General features: G+C 36.3%; 1 protein-coding gene and 1 pseudogene across 3 annotated transcripts; one reads left to right on the top strand and one right to left on the bottom strand.

The window, feature by feature from the left end:
• Nucleotides 1-1,111: 1,111 nt before the first annotated feature.
• On the bottom strand, nucleotides 1,112-14,366 carry LOC141596321 (serine/threonine-protein kinase STY46-like). Of its 3 annotated transcripts, none has more exons than XR_012522450.1 (16): nucleotides 14,051-14,366; nucleotides 11,979-12,093; nucleotides 10,441-10,547; nucleotides 10,088-10,165; nucleotides 8,319-8,385; nucleotides 7,749-7,859; nucleotides 5,929-5,979; nucleotides 5,627-5,766; nucleotides 5,408-5,515; nucleotides 4,745-4,818; nucleotides 4,228-4,403; nucleotides 3,214-3,309; nucleotides 2,452-2,609; nucleotides 2,308-2,358; nucleotides 1,560-1,700; nucleotides 1,112-1,482 (listed from the first exon to the last, which is right to left on the bottom strand). XR_012522450.1 is itself a non-coding variant. In XM_074416437.1 (16 exons), the coding sequence occupies exons 1-16, from the start codon at nucleotides 14,236-14,238 to the stop codon at nucleotides 1,453-1,455; spliced, it is 1,614 nt and encodes a 537-aa protein (XP_074272538.1). In that variant the 5' UTR covers nucleotides 14,239-14,366; the 3' UTR covers nucleotides 1,112-1,452. The 3 variants fall into 3 exon arrangements, 2 of the variants coding, with proteins under 2 accessions (XP_074272538.1, XP_074272539.1); XM_074416437.1 differs by having other exon boundaries at nucleotides 2,452-2,532; XM_074416438.1 differs by lacking the exon at nucleotides 10,088-10,165 and having other exon boundaries at nucleotides 2,452-2,532.
• A 2,195-nt stretch (nucleotides 14,367-16,561) lies between these two features.
• Nucleotides 16,562-20,922, top strand: LOC141596320 (putative galactinol--sucrose galactosyltransferase 5; annotated as a pseudogene).
• Nucleotides 20,923-21,743: the final 821 nt, after the last annotated feature.

Here is a 21,743-nt window from a genome sequence, read left to right as displayed (position 1 = left end):
AAAAACATTTCTTAAATACGGTCTAGTTCGAATTTCATACTCATATTAGTCATATATTAGAAATTAGAAGAGAATATATGTTTTCGAAAAAAGAGGGTTTTAGGGTATATGAGTAATATGAGTATGAAAACGCAGTAGTCCATTTTTACACTATTAGTATGTTTTCATCATAAAACCCATTTTAATCATGTACTCATAAAAATGGACTATTAGTATGAAATTCACCGATTAATCATGTACTATTAGTATGAAATTCTCATAAAACGCAGGACACTATCCGAATGAAATTCACCGATTAATTTAATCATGTACTATTAGTATGAAATTCACCGATTAATTTATGTACTCATAAAACCCATTTTAATCATGTACTGTATATGAAAACGCAGTAGTCCATTTTTACACTATTAATTCTACCACACCTTCAACTTCATCATCATTGTCAATCACCACCTCATTAGGTACCCTAAAACATATTTCCGGTATATAAAGATGAGAATATATGTGGCAAGTCTCAAAATAAAGCAGGAGTTATTTTCGGTACAACAAAAATCTTATTGGTACAACATATCAGTGGGGACTGTTTAATACGGAGTATCAATGTTGTGAACACGGAGAATTATTTTTAACGCAACCACCACCATTGTTGTCAGTTGTCACCAACGTTCTACTTTATGTTTTTACGGAGAGGAACTAACTCCTGCTTTCCTCCTATGGCCCAGAGATCCCGATCATGGTAAAAAAAATGTCTGGAAGGTGCCTGGGTTTTGATCTTAACCCTTGAATTGGTTGTTTTTTCTATTTAGAGTGAGTAAAGGCTAGGCTCCCACAGCTTTCACGGAGACAAGGGTTTCAATAGATCTAATTTTGCTAAACAAAGCATACAGTTCGAAAAGACAATTATAATAGACTGCGTTGAAACACAGACAACTCTATAGATTAAGAGTCCTGCTATGGAAAACCTACATTTTCATTATGAAACAGTAACATGCTCCATAAAAATGAAGGTCGCAGTGGTTCATTTTCATACACGACAGGCATGATAGAATCTTGATGATGCAAGGAGGAGCCATCGCTCTATCAACAGATATAACCTGAAGTCATATAGAGATACCATAAAACGACAACTGTATCGTGGAATTCTTTTCAAGTTTCAACTGTTCGTGGGACTCAAAATGTCAAAATGTAACTTTTTACAAACGAGATCAAATTGTCAAAGTCTTCTGCAGACGCCAGCATAACACACCAATTCTGTATCCCCTTCGACATTGATCTTTCTATACCAGTGCATATAGCTAATAAGCTAAACTAATTCTCCCAGTCGTGTCTTTCAAACCCAGTCCGAAAATCCCAAAACAATGAAAAACCAACCTCTATATATTTGTGTATCAAATTAGCCGTTTCTACAATTCCATATTATATGTCGTCTCCAGTCTCCACTATGCGTGATTTTCAGTTACTGTTTGTATTAGAGGAAGACTCCTGCAAACAATTCATAAAAGAGCAAAATTGATATAGAGTAACTGAAAAGCAGGGGAGCCAAATTTAGTGCAACATACCTGAACACTTAGTTGAAGCTCTTCCAGCTCTACTCGTATAACAGAGAAGGATGGGCGATTGGCAGGAACCGTGTCCCAACACCTTTTCATCAAGTTCAACAGTCTCGGGTGGGTGTTTTCAGGAAGCTCTGGACGTAATCCCTGTGAAAGAGTAAACAGAGAAAGATGTTAAAATAAGTGTGATGTATAAATACAAACTGCACCAATATGATAAAAAAAGTGATATTGCTGACGTGCATTTGTGGCTTAGCAGAAAGCGCAATTGTGCCCGCAATTACCCTAATTTGCAAAAAGCTACGCCTAGCAGAGTTGACAAATATCTACAAGGGCTCACTCATTTTACCCTATGTTATCCCTACTCTTCATATTACCTCGTGTTCCTATGGACGCTCATACATGTGTAGGACACTTGGAAACTTTCATTTTTAAGCAGAAAAGATTAGGTTTTTTCACAGATAGCTCATAGCTGAGTCTAATACTTTGAATACCACAGTGGTTGATTATGAAAGTCAAATTGGAACAATAAATTTCGTCGGGTAGCTTAGAAATCAGGAATTTTATCAAGTAGAAAAAACAGAACAAAAAGGGTGTTAATTGGTAGCAGGATCAGGTTGAATCTCAAGTACGAGGGTCTGCCATAAGCCTCTACTAAGAAAGTTGCGAAGCACATAGGAAGGTTAAGATTCTAAACAGTGCTAATAGAATGGTTAGTACATTAACCAAAGGTCATGCATAGTGTTTTTAGTACCTGTCTCACTCCCAATGCAGCTTGCAACGGAGTCATGTTCTCGTATGGAACCTAAAGATCAAATTCCAGAACTATTTCAGCACAGCTGCATATTCACATTATTACAATGTTTGGAAGAGGAAAGCTGAACGTCAGAAATAATACCTTGGCTGTTGCGAGTTCCCACAGTACAATGGCAAAACTAAAAACATCAGCTTTCTGGTCATACGGCTGATGATTTATGACCTTGAAACATAGAAATATCACACTCGGCAGTTCAGTACCAATCCCTTTGCACATGATAAGGAACTCTAATTCACAAACTTGAGGGAAAAAAAGATAAATTTCAATGTTAAGTTCAAACCCTGAAGAACTTGAGGAAAAAAAAAGAGAAATTTCAATGATTAAGTTTAAACCCTGAACATAAACCAATTTATTCAGAGTTCAAGGCATCATTGAAGTGAGAACATAACAAAAAAAAAAAAAAATCTTTTGACAGAATTCCAGATTTCCAGTGAAGGCAATGACACTTATGCCTTGGTTTTGAATTATGATGTAATAAAGCATATGACTCTTGGCTGCGCTTCTTTCTCTTGCAAAGTACAAGCAATTCTCGATGCAATTTTCATTTTGGCTCATCGAAAAGACAATACAAAACCTAACCAAAATGAAAACCCCACCACAATTTTTTTTAGAAAGAAACAAAAAACAATGAAAAGCCCATTGCGGTCACTACTCGCTACATGCTCAAGGGGAGAATGTGCAGGTTACCAATGAATATACAAAAAGAACGAGGAACAGGTGGGAGGGAGGGGGAGATAAACATCTTCGTCAAGAGCCGATAAGGAAAAAGTACTGTAATGTAAGACTCATACACACCAAATAATGTTTGCCCTAAAATATTCTTTAAAATTAACAGGATCAAACCTCAGGTGCCATCCATCTATACGTTCCAGTTTCTGCAGTCATCACTCCCTCTTGGTGCAGAAAACGAGCAACACCAAAGTCTGCCACCTTTACAGTCTTCAAGAAACAAAGTAAAAATCAGCTTTCAGAGCTTCAAAAAATAAGAATGAAGGACTGAAGCCACAACATCATTTAAAACCACTACTCAGAATTTCAGGTTGAACCTATGGTCACAAATTTACAACCAGAAATATTTTGTAGTGCAGAGTAAGGAAGGGAGAGGCTAATACTCAGAGAGCACAGCATTTAACATCTATAACATCAAGTTGAATCACCGATTAAATTAGATGAATAATTCATAGAGCAGCTTTCCCCATTCTCAAATCCCAACTCAGCCTTAGTCTAAGCCTCTCACTCACACCTCCACCTTTTTATTCCCCTTGAAGCTAATAGCTGAACGAAGTTAGTACTTCTATCACACTTAGGCTACTAGTACTTCCTAACTACAACAATATCCGAGAGGAGCATTGAATATCTTGAACGCAATGAACAACAAGAAGCTATAGAGTATAGATGTTGCCAATTTCAGGCCATGCATCAGAATTTTTGAACACGGCCAAGGGTTAGACAGTTATTTCCCGTTATCAGAGTTTTAATTATGCCGGGGTTTTGTTTTGAAGATTGAAGCATCAAGGGCAACCTGACTAACCGTGGAAGCAACTCACACAGATTTACTCTCTAAAGTGTAATATAAAAAATAATTTCCATAGGAGCATAAACTACAGGGCACTATGGTCAACAGTCATTTTTATCATTAACAAATCTATAAGTAGATAAAACGTCATCAAAATGTCAATCCATAGACTTAATCATTCATACTGGTGCCACATACCAACCTACAACTTTTGATTGGATAGTTACAGTATTACAAATCACGTCAGGCAAAGTATCAAACATGAAAGCATAGAGTTACGGGAAAAAATTCGAAGTGACCACAGAGCTTAACTAAGAATCTGTAAGATACAAAGCACATACTTGAAGAGTATCCATGAGTAAGTTTGCTGTTTTGAGGTCCCTATGGATTATATTACTGTGATGCAAGTATTCCATCCCTTTGGAAACATCAGTTGCAAATTTCAACAGCTCAGACAGCTGCAAGTTCTTTCTATTTCTGTGAAGATAGTTATAGAGACTTCCTCCAGGCATGTATTCTGCGCAAGGAAAAGAACAACAAAGTAAATCATCGTAATCATGCAGTCAAGAACAGCACAAACAGGCACCATGGACGTCGGCAAATCCACATCAGTATAAAAGAAAAGTCAAACTAAGTAATTATCAAAGAAAAAAAAATTCCAAAAACAAACGGGTGGCATTACTGATTTTCCTTTCCCACTGCACCACACCATATTTCTGGTTCCATTGTTCTTGATGATAAAATTTGGGGGATGAAATTTACTAAGCCAAATGCTAGATACTTCATCACAATTCAAATTTATATCACACTTCCTACATATCCTTGTTAAAATTTACGAAAAAGTACAGAATACAATACCTGTCACAATGCACAAATTAGGAGACTTTGTACATGCACCAATAAAGCGGACCACATTTTCATGCTGTACTTGTCTGCACACAAAAACTATTTTTGGTGATACCGCAGAAACAATAGAAGGGGTCTTCATTCAACACATTACACTACATCCTCATACTTAAGAATTAACAAAATATCAAGCCATCGATAACAAAAAAAATATTACCAACACACGACGACTCTTGCTTCTAAAGCTCCTTTGAATTTTTTGCTTTATATATTTATCGTGGGCCATCTAGAATAAGCCTCTTAGTATCGATTGACACTCGCTACTAATGTGTACTGTTATTTGTCAGAAATTATCTCTTGTTTTACCTAGCAGGGAGTTTGCATACGGATAAAGTAGTGACTGATAGACTGGGTTGTCAGCCTTCTTCCATGTTCTCAACTTTTTATATTTCCTTACCAACACCAAGTCGATAGACCTCTCTGATTTCAGCTAAAATGTTAACGGCTGCCTTCTTATTAGATATGGCGGTATAAAACGGTGGAGCTTTTAAGGGTCCACTAGGTGTTGCAACATTATGTCTTCATTTCTCGTCTACTGTCACCTTAAAGCACATATGTGGATGCCTCAGCATTAGAGAGCAATAATTATCACTGAAAGAAACATCAACACCTCACCTTAGTATATCAACCTCTTGAGCAAATTCATCCTCTGATCCTTCACTTAAATGCTCAGATTTGAGAAACTTGATAGCCACATCTTGACCAAGGTAAAGTCCACGATACCTTTGTCAATGACCAGAAAGAAGAAATAAAAAGAAACATTAGGTTGCAAACAAAAAAAGAAAAACAGAGAAAAAAACATATACTGTAAAAATGAGAAGCAATTCAACTCACAGATCACCACAAGATCCAGATGCAATCTTTTCTCCTATCTTTAACAGCTTTCTATCAATCTCCCATTTCCCCGGCTCAGCTTGAGTAGCTAATGCATTATCCACTGGGAACTGAGAATGCACTGAGCCAGACCACGAGCCCTATTTATTCGTACAAGTTTATCATAACTGAAGTTCCCTTTGGTGACATAATCAAAGGCAAAACTAAAAAAATGGCCAAAAATGAACATGACAGCAATCAATGACCCTAACAAGCTTCTCAGAAACATGAAATCAAATAAAATCACGAATGTAAACGTTTACCTCACTCCTGATTATTGCTTCTTCCATAGCTTTGTGCAAGCTATCAGCATCCTGAGTATAACATCGCAAAGTCAACAACAAATTGACTGAAATGAAGATCCTGCTGCATAAAAGTATTAATGCAATATACAATTACAAGACAAGCCCATAAAGCATAAAATATGTCTCCAGCGGTAGTTCAGGATAACAACAAACAAAAAGCAAGGAATATGCTCCCCATTCGCCTCATAATAATTACCCATCATCCTTATTCAAGAACCATCGTTTTTGAACTTAATAACTCTTTTTCTATTAGGCTAAACGGTACACAAATGCTGCAAAATTTGATACATGTATTCCCGACAATCACAAAAGTCAAACAGTACAAAGTCATCAACCAAAGCACATTACTCAATTATAAAAGAGGGATAAGTCAAAATTTATCCAGGAAGAGATTAGTAGTACAAGTAATAATGCTTGGGTATGCTATTAAGTATTAAGTGAAGATTCAAGAGAAACAGGAAGATGGGAGATTTATACAATGGGTAAAATGAACCTTTTAACTGTTTTTTGAGATTATTTTTCTTTTAACTGTTTCTTGAGATTATTTTTCCTTTTAACTGTTTCTTGAGATTAATTTTCCTTTCAACTGTTTCTTGAGATTATTTTTTACATGCCGTCGAGTTATTTCAAGTTATATCACGCATAGATCAAAATGCCGATATTTTTGCCACAGACAACCGATATTTCAAAATATTGCCGTTACTTAATTACCACAGTTCGATTAGATAATAACTGTTATTTGTAGGGAAAAGTTTTGGGAAACATGAACTTTTTAATGATAAACCGGAATATTAGCAAATGCTGGATATATAATAAGAGAAGATATGTTACAAGCAGGGAAAACAAATTTAATTTTCGGATCTTGAGACAAAGTCGAGATTTTAACACATGGTAAACACGTTTAAAATTGCAGCCACATTGGCGATATCCTAATTCCAATTCTTTGCAACTAATAACACATTTTAAATCCATGGTACCAAATCCAACCACATCACTTTTTCATTGACCACTTGCAAAGCAGATACTCCTCTGCAGCACCACTCCCAAGAATTATCTGCATGTCAAGCAGCTCTCCCTTTGATCCTTTCTTGCCTACAAGCAACATCCCCCTCAGTCCTTGAGGTCCTACAGGCTACAGCTTATACAGCTTCTATTTGAGGTACGTTATAAAGTAAACTTTCGTGTAGAATATAAATCCGTCAGCTAAACGTGTAAATATCTCATACACTCTGGGTTGCTATTAAAGGAGGCTCAATTTAGATTTTCTTTCGATGTGTAACGCGTGAGTGCGTGATTATTAGAAAAAGCACACGACTTTTCTTCTTTATGTAAATGACATTACCATTAGAGCTTCAGCATCCAACACTTCTTCTGTAAATGTGTCACCCCCATTGGTGTCTTTTAGTACATGGGTGTTACCCCTTCCATGTCTTTGATCGATATTGTTTTAATACTTATAAAGTTAAAATTATCAGAAGAAAGTAATGATGCAGGCACATTCTACTGATCAATATCATGCCATACAAGACTCCCTCCAATCACGATGAAAAAAAAAACTCCCACATCCACCCCAAAAGAAGCTGAGAAAATATTCAAGTATCCAATATTCTTTTAGTATGTGAAAAGAGTCGGGTTTCAGGTATCAGCAAAAGTCTAACAACGAGACCAATAGGTGATAAAAAATAATACATACAAATAAAAGAAACAGTAAGAGAAAAAACGAGAACTATAAAATTCATATCACAATGCCCTAAACTCAAGCAGTAGAGAAATAGTACCTCAATAGACCACCCGTCCACAACAAATACATCCAGAGAGTAACCATCAGTTGTTGAGAATACATGAGCTTCACGAATGTTAAGCCCCAAGTCAGAAAGCAACGCGGAAAGCTGAAAAATATCACACATCATGAAGTTGTTAGTAGTCTTTTTAGAGTGTCCAATAAAAGCAGTAAAGGATCTAGTGAAATTGGTTGGATGGTGATACGATCTTCACACTGCACCATATATCTACAGAGCAATTAAATACAGAGTATTTACAGGGTGCTTAATTTGTTAAGGCTCATAAAACTGTTTCCATGACAATGTTTCTAGACTCCCTCTTATATATGACCATTAGTAAATGTTCTCAGCTTTTCTAGTAAACATGAACCACTAAGAGCAATATCACAATGGAGGAAGGAACAGTTGCATAACATAACAAATGGCCACATTATTTGAGATTAGACAAGTTTGTTCATGAACTTTTAATGATAATAATATCTCTGATATTAATATACAAAGTATATCACATGCTTCAGATGAAAAGGATGAATGGCCTATAGGCGCAGAACTCTCATCTGAACATACCTGACTAAGAAGCTTGGGTTTATCTGGAGTTGAGAATATCACTTCATGAAAAAGAACATGTTCCTGCCTACAGAAAAAATCTGTTACAGTTTGCAAAAAAAAAAAACACTATATTTTACACAAACAGTGATTACTGAATCACTACGGAGCCTACCACCCAGAATTATAATTTACAGAACAGATATAATAAGTAAAATGCGGTCCGCCATGCAGGAAACTAGCTATCCAAAGTAACAACAGGCAGCAGCAGTAAAAGAGTTGCTGTTCCATTCTACATTACATCCTAAGATTAGACAATACTCCTCCATTTTATTGAATTAGCCCCATGGACCCATTTTCTGTGAGGAGAAAAGTGGGGCAATGGGGCTACATACATGTCATAAAATAATTGCATTCCTCAGTTGAGTCAGATCCATTCAAATACGTTCTACAATAGGACTAACCCCATGTTTGGATGAAGGGACTAGGAAGGAAAGGCAGGAGAGGGAAGGGGCGGAAGATTTCCCTTTGTTTGGTTAGCAAATTGAGTTGGATGGAATGGAAGGGAGGGAAATGAAGGGATCCATTCTCCCTCCTACAATCCAAATTCAAATCCTCCCAACATACTGAATATTCAAAAGGAAAACGAAATCACCCTATTCACCCTCCCTTTCCCCTCCCTCCTTTTTCCTTTATTCCATCCCCGGCCCTCTTTTCCCTATATGATTGCATCCAAACGTGTAAAGGAAATCAAGCTAGTCATTCGATTCGCATTTGGAATAGCAAAAGCTTTTCAACTTACATCAACGAAACCTTGCAGTTTCATAGATAATGCATATGAACCATTCTTCAACCTGGTTTTACCAAATCGTACCTCGCTATCGAATTTTATGCAGTTATGTAATTGGACAAGAATTAGGAAGAAAAAAGATAAGAAACCAAAAAGGCCACTATTTATTTTTAGTACTGGGATTCCTTAAATTCAAACAGTATCATTAGTCTATCATCGGGATATTTAAGAGGCTTTACGGCATCAATTAAGATGAAAATCTTACAGAGTAAAAACCTTACGTCACATTACCATGTTATACGAGCACTTAATTCATTAAGTGCTTAGCAGCATTAGAATATTAAAGCAGTTTAGTCATAAAAGTTTCATAGTTGCATTTTTTACAACGAAGGAACCCCGGTGTGGAAAATTTCATTTCTACTAGATCAAAGATTTTGTTATTCAGCAATTGACCACAAAATAAAGAATCAGAAAATAAATAATCTCTTCTATCTCCTTAGTCGATTCACAAAAGTTAAGCATGAAACCAATTTTGATTTAGTTCAACAATACAGATATTTGACAAATCAATAATGTATTAGACAATATCAACTGTGAAAATAATAAAAAAATTCACTAAATCTCAAAGCGTTGTTGTATTGTTGTTTACACAATGCGCCTTCATGCAACTTATCCGAAAGCTTTAGCTGTTACCAACTCGCCATTGGACAGTCAAAATATAACAAATACTCGTAATAAAGGATGAGTTCTTATAAAATACTGTCCTAATACTTGATCCCTGTACTGATTATAACACCTTTGGCAAGATAAGGAAAACTAGCTGATAGCAAGCTACCATGTCCTTCCAAATATACAAAAACATTTCGTTTTCATCGTTAATGGATCAGGCTTCAAACTAGGTCCACGATCTCTCACCAAATTTCCTCCCCAAGGGTTACGAGTTCAGGACAAATACACAAAAATGACCAAGGAACAAATTATCAGGGCATTGGTTAGGTACCTCTTTTCCGAATTTTGTCTAACTTCCAAATTGAGATCTTCAAGTTTAGAACAAGGCTCAAATTCCCGCACTTCATCACTAATCCAAATCAAAATAATAAATGCAGTAACTATTGATGTCGAAACCAGTTAAGAACAAAAGATAGAAAGCCATATGTTGCAGAAAGAGGGGCTAGACTAGTATAATCAACCATTACTCCAGTGCCCTAAAGGGTCTCCTGCCCACGGCAAGGTAGGGGGCGTTGGATGTACACAGCAAATTATTTGATACATAAGTTGTGATCAACATATGACAATAGAAACATGACAAACGTCCAAGAGCCTTAAATTAACATAAAGGAAGAGTCTAAATACCGGTTATGCACACATGTGTCACGGTTAACATCTGAGAGTGGTCTTAAAACAGATGACACACTTTCACCGCCATGGTCTTCATCACTCTCACTTTTATTCCAGAAGTTCTATGAAGGAAATAAAACAGAAGAAATAATCAAAAGGAAGGATTGCCAAAGCCATAAAAAAAACACCAACACATGATGAAAAAGGGGTAATTTCATCACATCGGTTCAACATATAGTTACCTTATAAGCCAAAAAGGATTAGATTCATATAGGACATGCCAATCAGAACATATAATATGTCAACAAACTAGACATTAAACCTCATTTTTACCACAAGATTTAGACCCTACCTTGATCATTAAGAATCCTAGTATTTTACAGCGAACGCTGACTTCGTCCATAGTAAAGAAAATACTGTGAGAGATAACACGTACGACTGTAACTGAGATGGTAGTGAAAACTTAGACAGGGCAAATTTTATCCACCCATACGAACAAGATGCTGAAGGAGAGCATATTTTATCCACTTGGATGCTACTGTAGCCAATGGTACAAGAACGAGCTACCAATCACGGTAACAGTCATGAAAGGGCGTTATCGAGTCGCAGATGCAATATTGCAGCCAATGTGGCTGTAATATAATACAGATGCTTTGGTTCACTTAGCTATTTTACATCAGAAATTTGAGTTAATATTCCAAGTTTGTAGTTTACGTTTTCTATCATGGCCTCTTTTTCTGTTACAGATGTTCTTGTGTTTTCTGTAAAACTGATGGTTAGGAGTTAGGACACATTAACTCATGGAAATATAGTAAAGTATGCTGGAATATTTTGAAGTATCACTTGTGGGCTCTGGAATATTGGCGTTTTCACCTTGCATTATAAAATGGAAATAACGTAACTTTGTATGAAATGGCCATTATTATGTAACGTTACAAGCCCTCGTACGATTTTCTTATGCCACACAGGGTGAAGTATTAGATTATTTAAGATTTGGTAAAAGCTAGGGTTAGTAATTACGATTGGGTGAAGGATTTAAGTATTAACATCACATCATTAAAGCAGTCTTAAAGGATAAGGAGGTCTTGCCTTAGAACTACTCACTCTTTTGGAACAAAGGAGTAAAATTGTAGCGCATCAAAAGTGTTCTACAAGATGAAGCTAAGCTGAATGATCCTTCTGGAATTAAGACCATCTAGAATTGAAATCAGCATTAACTATTGAAACAATGGTATAAAAAAGGTCGTCATAGTAAGCTTTCCTGTGTGTATTTATTTGTCCACTTCCATCTTCTTTAAGGATAATTTGTCCTCTATATGCACTCCTATGTCTAGTCCTTTCTTAACAATATGTTTCTTTCCTTATTCATCAAAAGGTCATTATTGGGGCGGTCTACAATCTAAAATCTCAAAGAAAAACCCAAATTACCTAAGGGGAGTGAAAAACAAAAACTACAAACTTAACGGAGAAAATCCTCATTGTAGTTCCTCGAGCAATATGTCTCCTCAGTCCTCAATGTAAGATTGAAGACAATTTGATTTCAGATATATTACCTCCAAATAACGAACATGGAAAACCGGTTGCTTTTCTGAACCCTTTGCCAACGCAAGAAGCTTTCGATGTAATAGAACGTCTTCTGCTCTATCAATATTAACATCCAAACCATAACTGCAGAAAGAATCAATTACCACATGTTAGCACAAGTCTTTATTTTAATCCTAATTAAATATTTTCAAAAGATCAGCAACTAGCCAACTATAGGCGGCATGCAAGCTATACAGCAACAAGGCCAAAACATTCGAGAAACAGCTACAGCTCAGGCGCTCAGCCCTAATGGCCCCTTAATACAACTTGGAATGTGTTTTCACATTCTAATCAACAAGAGTTAAATCCACAATCTCTCTCATACCAAGAATCTACATGAGACAGTACAAATAGAGGCTCGCTATATCTACCTATAAAGCACACAACTCAAGGAAGAACAAAAATGATGGCATAAATTCTTAATTACTCTTTTTTGTTATTATTTTTGCTGCAATTATCGGAAGAACTCAATCTCCTTCAATATATAATCCTAGTCAACATAACCAAACATCTAAAGATCAAACTACAGACTAGAGTTGATCACACAGAAAACCTGTGGACTTTTAATTTCTTTCCCCTATTGATCCTGAAAGAAACCAGGCGGAGCAAATGTATTTGTAAGAGAATAAATAGTACACAAAACTAGAAAAGGTCGGCATGAAAAATCGTCCTAAAACGAACTAATAACAGTCCATCCCCCTCTCTCACTCAAACCTTTCTTTCTCCCAATTCTTAGCAGAATTATTTTCCACTAATAATCAATCACTAGAGCTTTTTTTTACTAATAGACAACCATATATCAACTCACACAAGCTCGAGATGACTATGTATGTTCCAATGAACTTGAATTCAAGGTGTACCTAACTTCATGAAATCATACGAAAATTTCATCTCTCCTTTAGGCTTCATAAACTTTTGAGTTCAGCGTTATAAGTGTTTATATGATTATATCAAGAATTGCTCAACATTGTTGAACTCAACCAAACTAATTCCTTTACTAAAGAAATACGACATATCTTAAATCTTTTTAATGATAAATCCACACACCTCTACACTTCACACGAAAATTTCATCTCTCCTTTAGGCTTCATAAACTTTTGAGTTCAGCGTTATAAGTGTTTATATGATTATATCAAGAATTGCTCAACATTGTTGAACTCAACCAAACTAATTCCTTTACTAAAGAAATACGACATATCTTAAATCTTTTTAATGATAAATCCACACACCTCTACACTTCACAACTTAACAACATTATAGATAAATATTGCACAAAATTCTTTTTCTCTTGCACAATATTCCTTTTCTCCACAACACAATCAAATGAGAATACATAACCACATAGCTGAATACTTCACAAGTCAAAAACTCAATCAAACTAAACTAAACTAAAATATATCATCGACAAATACTTGCGCAAAATCACTGTACTCGGCAACATAACTAATTTTCAATGATACCTAATTACCTGAATATTTCACAAGTTACAAACTCAATCGGACAAAACTAACCTAAACTAATTCAATTATACACAAATACTCACGCAAAATTCCTTTTCGCTGCATTATCATCAAATGACGATACATAAATCCACATAGCTAAATATTTGACAGTTAGAACTCGATAGAACTAATCTAACCTAAACTAATTTAATCATACTCAAATATTTGCGCAAAATTCCTTTTCACCGCAACATACTAAAATGACGATAGATAAATCCACATATTTGAATATTTCACAAGTTACTAACTCAATCAAACTAAACTAAATTAAATCATTGACAAATACTTGCACAAATTCCTTTTCTCCGCAACATTTACAAACTCAATCGAGCAAAACTAGTGTAACTAAACTAAACTAAATTATAGACGAACACTTGCGTGAAATCCGTTTTCGCCGCAACATAATCAAATGACGATACATAAATCCGCATAAATGAATAGTTCACAAGTTACGAACTCAATCGAACTAAACTAAATTAAATTATCAACAAATACAACATAATCAAACAATAATAAAAGTAATTAACAAGAAATTATACCTAGAAGGCAATCGATTGAAGTGAGAATCCAAAACATCACGAAAATCAGGATTAGTAACAGCTTCATCATTTCCAATTTCAATAAGCCGATTATACACATCATTCCTAATATCATACAGTATTCCACCAACACCGCCATAGCTACGAGGAGGCGAAGAACTTTCTCCTACACCTTCAATAAACTCCATTTTCTAAGCTTGAAAACACAAAATCGTCGGAAAAAAATGCAGAAGCGAAAGCGTCAGTTCGTAACTGCGTCAGCAAGAGAGTGAAGAAGCGTCGGAAGTCGCGGAAGAGTAGGAGAGAGAAAAGGTGATGATGTCCGCCATTAGTGAAGCAGGTAGGAGGTTCCAAAGAAAGAGGAGAGAGAAGAGAAAGAATGTGATGGTTTTTTTAGAGAAAAAGGGAGGAAAAAAGAATGACTTGTTCTTGGACTTGGACTTATAGAAAGTTGGAACAATTGTTAGTACACAAAATCTCATTGAAGACGGACGATATCCGTCACAAGCTTGTGACGGATACCGTTTTCTCTCACAAAATACCCATGGAAAGGTGAGTGGGAAGACACGTGGGGAGTCTACCTTGTCCCTCTCTCCTCTTTTGTGAGAAGTCTTGACTGTGACGATTAACCCGTCACAAGCAAGACGCTTTGTTGTTAGTATTGGACAATTAATTGCTTTGCTTTGCTCATCAATCTTGATCATGGATTAAATCTTTACAAATCAATGTAAAGGCTACTTGTGCTATAAAAGGACATTTAATCTTGTTTAATGTTACATTTTTGGTAAAAAAAATTAAGTTAATTCTAGATGAATTATTCTATGGGAAGATGAGAAGGTGCGGAAAATATTTGTTCGTCTTTAAAGTCATGAGATAATAGTTGAAGTTATTGAAAGGGAAATTTGATGATAGTTCAGGGTTGTGGCAGTAGACTAAACTAAATGTGATAAATGGGTTATGCGGTTCGGATACGATGAGAAGGTGAAGAAAATATTTGTACATGATAGATGAAGATAAAGAGATTTTTGTTCCTTCTTAGAGTTATGAGCTACGAGTAATAGTAGGAAGTCGTTGAAAGGTAAATTTGATGATAGTTTAGATTTATGTGGTGGGCTTAACTGGATCACAAATTCTCATTTGTGACGGCGATATCCGTCATGCTCATGACGGATCTGGTTTTCTCTCAAAAACGCCTTGAGAGGTGAGTGGGAAGACATGTGGGGTCTTTGACTTTGTCCCTCTCCTTTTTGTGAGAGTCGCATGCTGTCGACGGATTAGCACATCATGTGAAAAGAAAGACTAAATGAATCGGATTTGGTCACTTTGGGGGTTGATTGAGTTAAATCAGTTTGGTTTCATTTCGAGGAGTTTTGATTTGACTTTGATCTAGTTAAGATTTATTTCGGTCAATCAGCTTAATCTGCTCGTATTACCTTAGGTCGATAAATGAGATTTGGGGTAAATCGTATTTAAGTTGCATGTGAAAGAATTTGATTACATTTATGTTGGTTGTCATAAGCCATAAGCATCATGACATTTTTTTGTTTCTTTAATTTGGCTCAATTTGGTTCTGGATGAAATGGTTCGATTAATTTGGGTTTGGCGTCGTTTCAGTATAATGAATTTGGCTCAATTTCAATTCAGTTGGGTAAATTGTTTTAATCATTACAGGTTCTCAACTAAATACTACTCCGTATTAGTTTGAGTAATGTGAATCGATTTTCGATTCAGATTTATTTTGACAATCCTATATTCAACTTTCAAATAAAATCAAGGTTTTTGCATCTTACGTCATATACCATAACCGGCCTTCGCATCACAAGAGTACAAGACAGAGTATTCTACCCACACTCTTCACCAACCCAATTAAGATCCTCTCCATTTCCTTTATCTCCATTTCCTCTTACAAACCCATTTAATAATACTCCGTATTATCCTCTCTATAATCTATTGACCCTTTTTTTCTATGTATAAATCGTGAACCGTTCGATGTTGATAGAATCTAATCTCGTCCGTTGATAGGATTGACTCTCCATTTCTTTTTAGGAAATAGAGAGGATTTTGACTCCCACCAACCCACCCTGGAGCTCACATGTACTCTCTTTGTTCTGGTCATTTGTGGTCCTGTTTTATTTTATGGTGTCTTAGTCAATTGATATTCTTTCTATTTTAAGAATGAACTTAATGAGCAATTTGATCATTCACACTCAATTTGTTTCACTTGTCATTTAGTAATTGACTCCCTTCTTTTTCCTTGATCTTCGTGCCAAAATCAAAGGACAACAATTAACCGGGATGCAGGGAGTATAACCTTGCATGAGTTGCACCTCATCACTTACTTTCACAAAAACGTCCTAGTGTACACTCTCATGCCCAAAAACTTTCAATATATAGCACACATACACATCCCAAATTTGTCTTACGCTCTTCCCTCACACCCACCTCACTTCCTTTACTTCACAAATCACAGATGTATACATTTTTTCATGCATAATAACCAAGTTTTCTAAAATGGCACCAAACTTAACCAAAACCACCCATGTTAGCACGTCTAATGTTGTTCCACCCAACTCTAATCAATCATCAACCATAGTTTATAACTTAGACAAAACAAACATTTTAGTAAACAACCACGTGATACTTTCTGATGTACCTTCCAATATCAACGCCAACACTCCTATTTTAGACTCAAATGGTCTGTTTTTGGGGTTTTACGTGTCGAAACCCGAATCACGGCATGTGGTTCCCTTAGGCCAACTTAAGGGAATACCTTTTATGAGTATCTTTAGGTTTAAGGTATGGTGGACTACACATTGGGTTGGGTCGAATGGACGTGACCTTGAACATGAGACACAAATAATGATTTTAAATAAATCGGGTCTTACGGATCAGGGTCGGCCTTATGTTGTGATTATACCGATTATTGAAGGGTCTTTTAGAGCCTCTCTTCAACCGGGTCGGGTTGAGGATTATATTGATTTGTGTGTGGAGAGTGGGTCTAGTAAAGTGGTTGGGGATATGTTTTACTCTGTGTTGTTTATTAAAGCGGGTTTTGACCCGTTTAAGTTAGTTAAGGATGCTATGAGCGTGGTTCAGGCTCATTTAGCGACGTTTAACCTTTTACAGGATAAAAATATTCCTAATATAATTGACAAGTTTGGTTGGTGTACTGGGACGCATTTTACTCAAATGTGGACCCTGAAGGTGTATGGGAAGGTGTAAAAGGTCTAGTCGAAAACGGGGCCCCACCCGGGTTTGTGCTAATTGATGACGGGTGGCAATCTATTTGCCACGACGACGACCCGATTTCAGACCCACAAGGGATGAACCGGACCTCGGCCGGTGAACAAATGCCATGCAGACTAGTCAAGTATGAGGCCAACCATAAGTTTAGGGACTACGTAAGCCCAAAAGAAATCGGGTCGGCCCAATTAGATAGGCCCAATAAGGGAATGGGTGCATTTGTGAGGGACTTGAAAGATGAGTTCAAGAGTGTTGAGCATGTCTATGTTTGGCATGCTTTAATGGGCTATTGGGGTGGGGTTAGGCCCAATGTTCCGGGATTACCGGAGTCTCGGGTCGTAAACCCGAGACTGTCGCCGGGTTTGGAGATGACAATGGATGATCTTGCTGTTGATAAGATTGTTAATAATGGTGTTGGGTTGGTTCATCCTAAAAAGGCTCATGAATTGTATGAAGGTTTGCATTCTTACTTGGAGGATTGTGGCATTGATGGGGTTAAAATTGATGTTATTCATGTAAGTAATCAGCTTAATTTTAAATGTACTCATCTGTCCTAGTCATTTGTTTACCTTTATTTTAAGCACAAAGATTAAGAAAAGGGAATGGACCATTTGAGGGTTGTACTATTAGATGACAAGTAGACAATAATGAAACTAGTTTATCAAATACTCCCTCCGTCCCGGTCATTTGTTGTCATTTGGTTTTGGCACAAAGACCAAGGAAAGGGGGAAGGGGTCAATTACTAAATGACATGTGGAATAAATTGAATGTGAATGACCAAATTACTCATCAAATTCATTCTTAAAATAGAAAGGACAACAATTGACTGAGGCACCCCATAATGAAAAAGAACAACAAATGACCGGGACAGAGGGAATAATCCATTAGAGGCATGTTTAATATAAAAAGGTAAACAATTAAATGAGACACTCTAAAATGAAAATAATAAACAAATGACCGGGACGGAGGGAGGAGTTATTTTTTGAGGGAGTAGTTATTTTTTTGTGAATTTTACTTCATGTTTAGGAATTAGGATCATTATATGTCTCAGTGTCAAATGTGCATGCATATAGCATATATCACCGCAAATGCGAATGTCGGCTAATATAGTTGGTAGAGTTATGAGCGGTGGTACTCGTGACCTGTGTTCAAATTCCGTCAGAAACATATTGCTGGTGTGGCAATTAAGAATCCGTAAGAAATTGACTAATGTTTTGTGGTGTTTATGTGCAGTTGCTAGAAACCATAGCAGAGGACGACGGAGGAAGAGTTGAACTTGCGAAAACATACTACAAGGCAGTCACAGAATCAGTAAGAAAGCACTTCAAAGGCAATGGTGTGATTGCTAGCATGGAACAATGCAATGATTTTATGCTTCTTGGTACCGAGACCATCTGTCTTGGCCGTGTTGGTACGTTTACCTTATTACTCCGTATTTCGTATCTATACGGAGTATATGGATAACTAATCTATGGTAACTCCATATTATCGAGTTTTGAGAAAAAAATTAATTCCTAGTTTGGTAAGGCAGATCAAGTATCTGATTTGATCAAAATAACTTATTTGACTAAAATTTCAGGTATTTTATTTTTTAGTAAGCGATTGACAAGTAGCTTATTTAACCAAATAAGCTACTTGAAATGAAATGCTACCTAGAGTAGCATTTGAGATTTCAAGTACGTGATTTGATTTGATTTTCTGTTTTTACCCCTTAAATCTATACTATTAAATAATTATCATATTATTTTACGACAATTTATCAAAATCAGTTAGTTTGTCATTAATTTTATATAATCAGCTAGCTACCTTATTAGTTCCTAATTTTCAGCTACCTTATCAGTTACCTACATTTTCAGGTTTCAATTACATCTTCATGTTCCAACTACCTTTCAGTTAGTTTTACCAAACAGAGCATTAATCTGGTGTCAGCCTTATTATATCACAGGGGATGATTTTTGGCCAAGTGATCCAAACGGCGACGTAAATGGTACATATTGGCTACAGGGATGTCATATGGTGCATTGTGCCTATAATAGCTTATGGATGGGCAATTTTATACACCCTGACTGGGATATGTTCCAATCGACGCACCCTTGTGCCGAGTTTCATGCTGCTTCTCGCGCTATATCTGGTGGTCCAATCTATGTTAGTGATGCTGTAGGGAAGCATAACTTTTCTCTGCTCAAGAGACTTGTATTGCCTGATGCGTCGATTATTCGTTGCGAGTATTATGCACTGCCTACTAGGGATTGCCTTTTTGTGGATCCTTTGCATGATGGTAAAACAATGCTCAAAATTTGGAACCTTAATAAGGTAACTAATTCTAACCCGACCGACCCGTTTTTTCAGGGTCAAGACCCGGAAAATTTGACCCGACAACCCGGTTGAGCCGAATTCGAAATAACCCGTTATTTTAGGGTCGAGACTTAACCCGAAGGGGTCGAACCGTTGAGTCAAAGGTAAATCAAGAACTTTATTAAAATATTACATATTTATATATTATATTTGAAAAAAAAGTTCAAAAAATTATTTTTTTATTACTTCAAATAACACACAATTAAAAAGTAAATTCTAAATAACTTTTATAATATTTAATAATAAAAATATTATTAAAAAACTTTATTTTAATAATTAATTATGTTAATATAATTAATGTAAACATTGAATATGATTAGAATATCAATTTTAAATATATTTTACATTTTTTTAAAAAAAAAAAATTTAAAAAAATCGTTAAAACAGGCGTTAGAAATTATTTCTTGACCCATATTCTGATCCTACCCAGATTCGTGACCCGAATGACCCGACCCGTTTTTGACCTGACCCGGGACCCGACCCACCCGACCCGTTTGACATGTCTAATTGAATTATACTCTGTATTAAATAAGATCGGATGGAAATTACTAGAATAAAACTGAAAGATCAAATGATGAGAGAATTGATTGCTTTGTTTTGTGAATCTACGGAATTTTGAAATATTGTGTGTGACGATTGTAGTTTAATGGAGTACTTGGAGTATTCAACTGTCAAGGAGGAGGATGGAACCGCGAATTCAGAAGGAACCAATGCTACTCTAAGTACTCGAAACAAATTACGTGTAAGGCAGGGCCGAAAGATGTAGAATGGAAAAATGGTCAGAATTCATTTCCGACTGAAGGAGTGGAGTTGTTTGCAATGTATTTTAGCAAGGGAAACAAGCTAGTGCTCTCTACAATGTCTGAAACCGTAGAAGTATCACTGAAACCCTTTGATTACGAGCTCATAGTCGTCTCTCCGGTGACAATTCTGCCTTGGGACTCAATCCAGTTTGCTCCAATCGGGCTGGTGAACATGCTTAACTCCGGAGGAGCTATTAAGTCCTTTGACATCATTGACGATATTGAAAGAAAGAGCATTCGAGTTGGAGCCAAAGGAGCAGGAGAAATGAGAGTCTTTTCGTCTAAAAAGCCGAAAGCGTGCCGAGTGAATGGAGAAGACATGAAATTTGAATATGAAGAGAATATGATCAAAGTGCAAATCCCTTGGAATGGTAATTCAGGTGGCTATTCAGCTGCTGAGTACTTGTTTTGAGCTTCAATTAGTTTCAAGAGTACAATTACTAGTACACAAGTCTCCACTTTAGACGGACACTATCTGTCTAAAGTTGTAGACGGATAGTGTTTCTCTCACAAAATAAGAGTGGATAGTGCAAGTGGATGGGAAATGGATACCTCAATTTGCCTCTCCACTTGCATTAAGTAAAAGGACTTACTTGCAAATTCTAAAAAATTTAAGCTAGTTGCTCAACCATTGGAGAGTTTCACATGGACTGGCTTAATTTGAGCAACTAACTCCATGGAGCTAGTAGCTCAAATGGGCCCACAAAGAGATATGCGCCAATTAAATAAATGTATATAAATCCATTTAAGCAACAACTCTTAGGGCATTAGCAATAGATGAACCCATTTTGAGGTTTGTCAATTGCCAAATCAGCAAAAATACAAACCTTTATACAACAAACCTCTTGTCAACAATAAATAAACCTTTTCAAGGTTCATAAGGTGGCCCACACATATTATTCCTCCTCTCACCCTCTCTTTCTACAAACCCGTATACTACCTAGTAACCATTCCCAACAACAAACCTCAACACCCATGCCTAGCAATAGGAGGTTTGTTGACAAACCTGAAAAATAGTGGACATGTCATCGCACAAACCCGTTGACAAACCTCTATTGCTAATGCCCTTATAGCTTAACCATCGGAGGAGTTTGTAATTTAAAAGTGTTGAAGCTCAAAAATGTGATGTGGAAAGTTAAGCTAGTAGAATTTTGTTTACCATTGAAGATGCTCTTACCATTGTACTTGCTCTTATATGTATCAAGTTTAAGAACATCTCCAATGGTTGACAAAAAGGACTTGCTTGTAATTTCTTACAAGCAAGTAGCTCAACGATTAGAGTTATCCACGTA

The sequence above is a fragment of the Silene latifolia genome, chromosome 8, assembly GCF_048544455.1.
Source record: "Silene latifolia isolate original U9 population chromosome 8, ASM4854445v1, whole genome shotgun sequence".
Classification (NCBI taxonomy): domain Eukaryota; kingdom Viridiplantae; phylum Streptophyta; class Magnoliopsida; order Caryophyllales; family Caryophyllaceae; genus Silene; species Silene latifolia.
The sequence above is the reverse complement of the archived record's forward strand: the minus strand, read 5'-3'. Positions and strand labels throughout refer to the sequence as shown.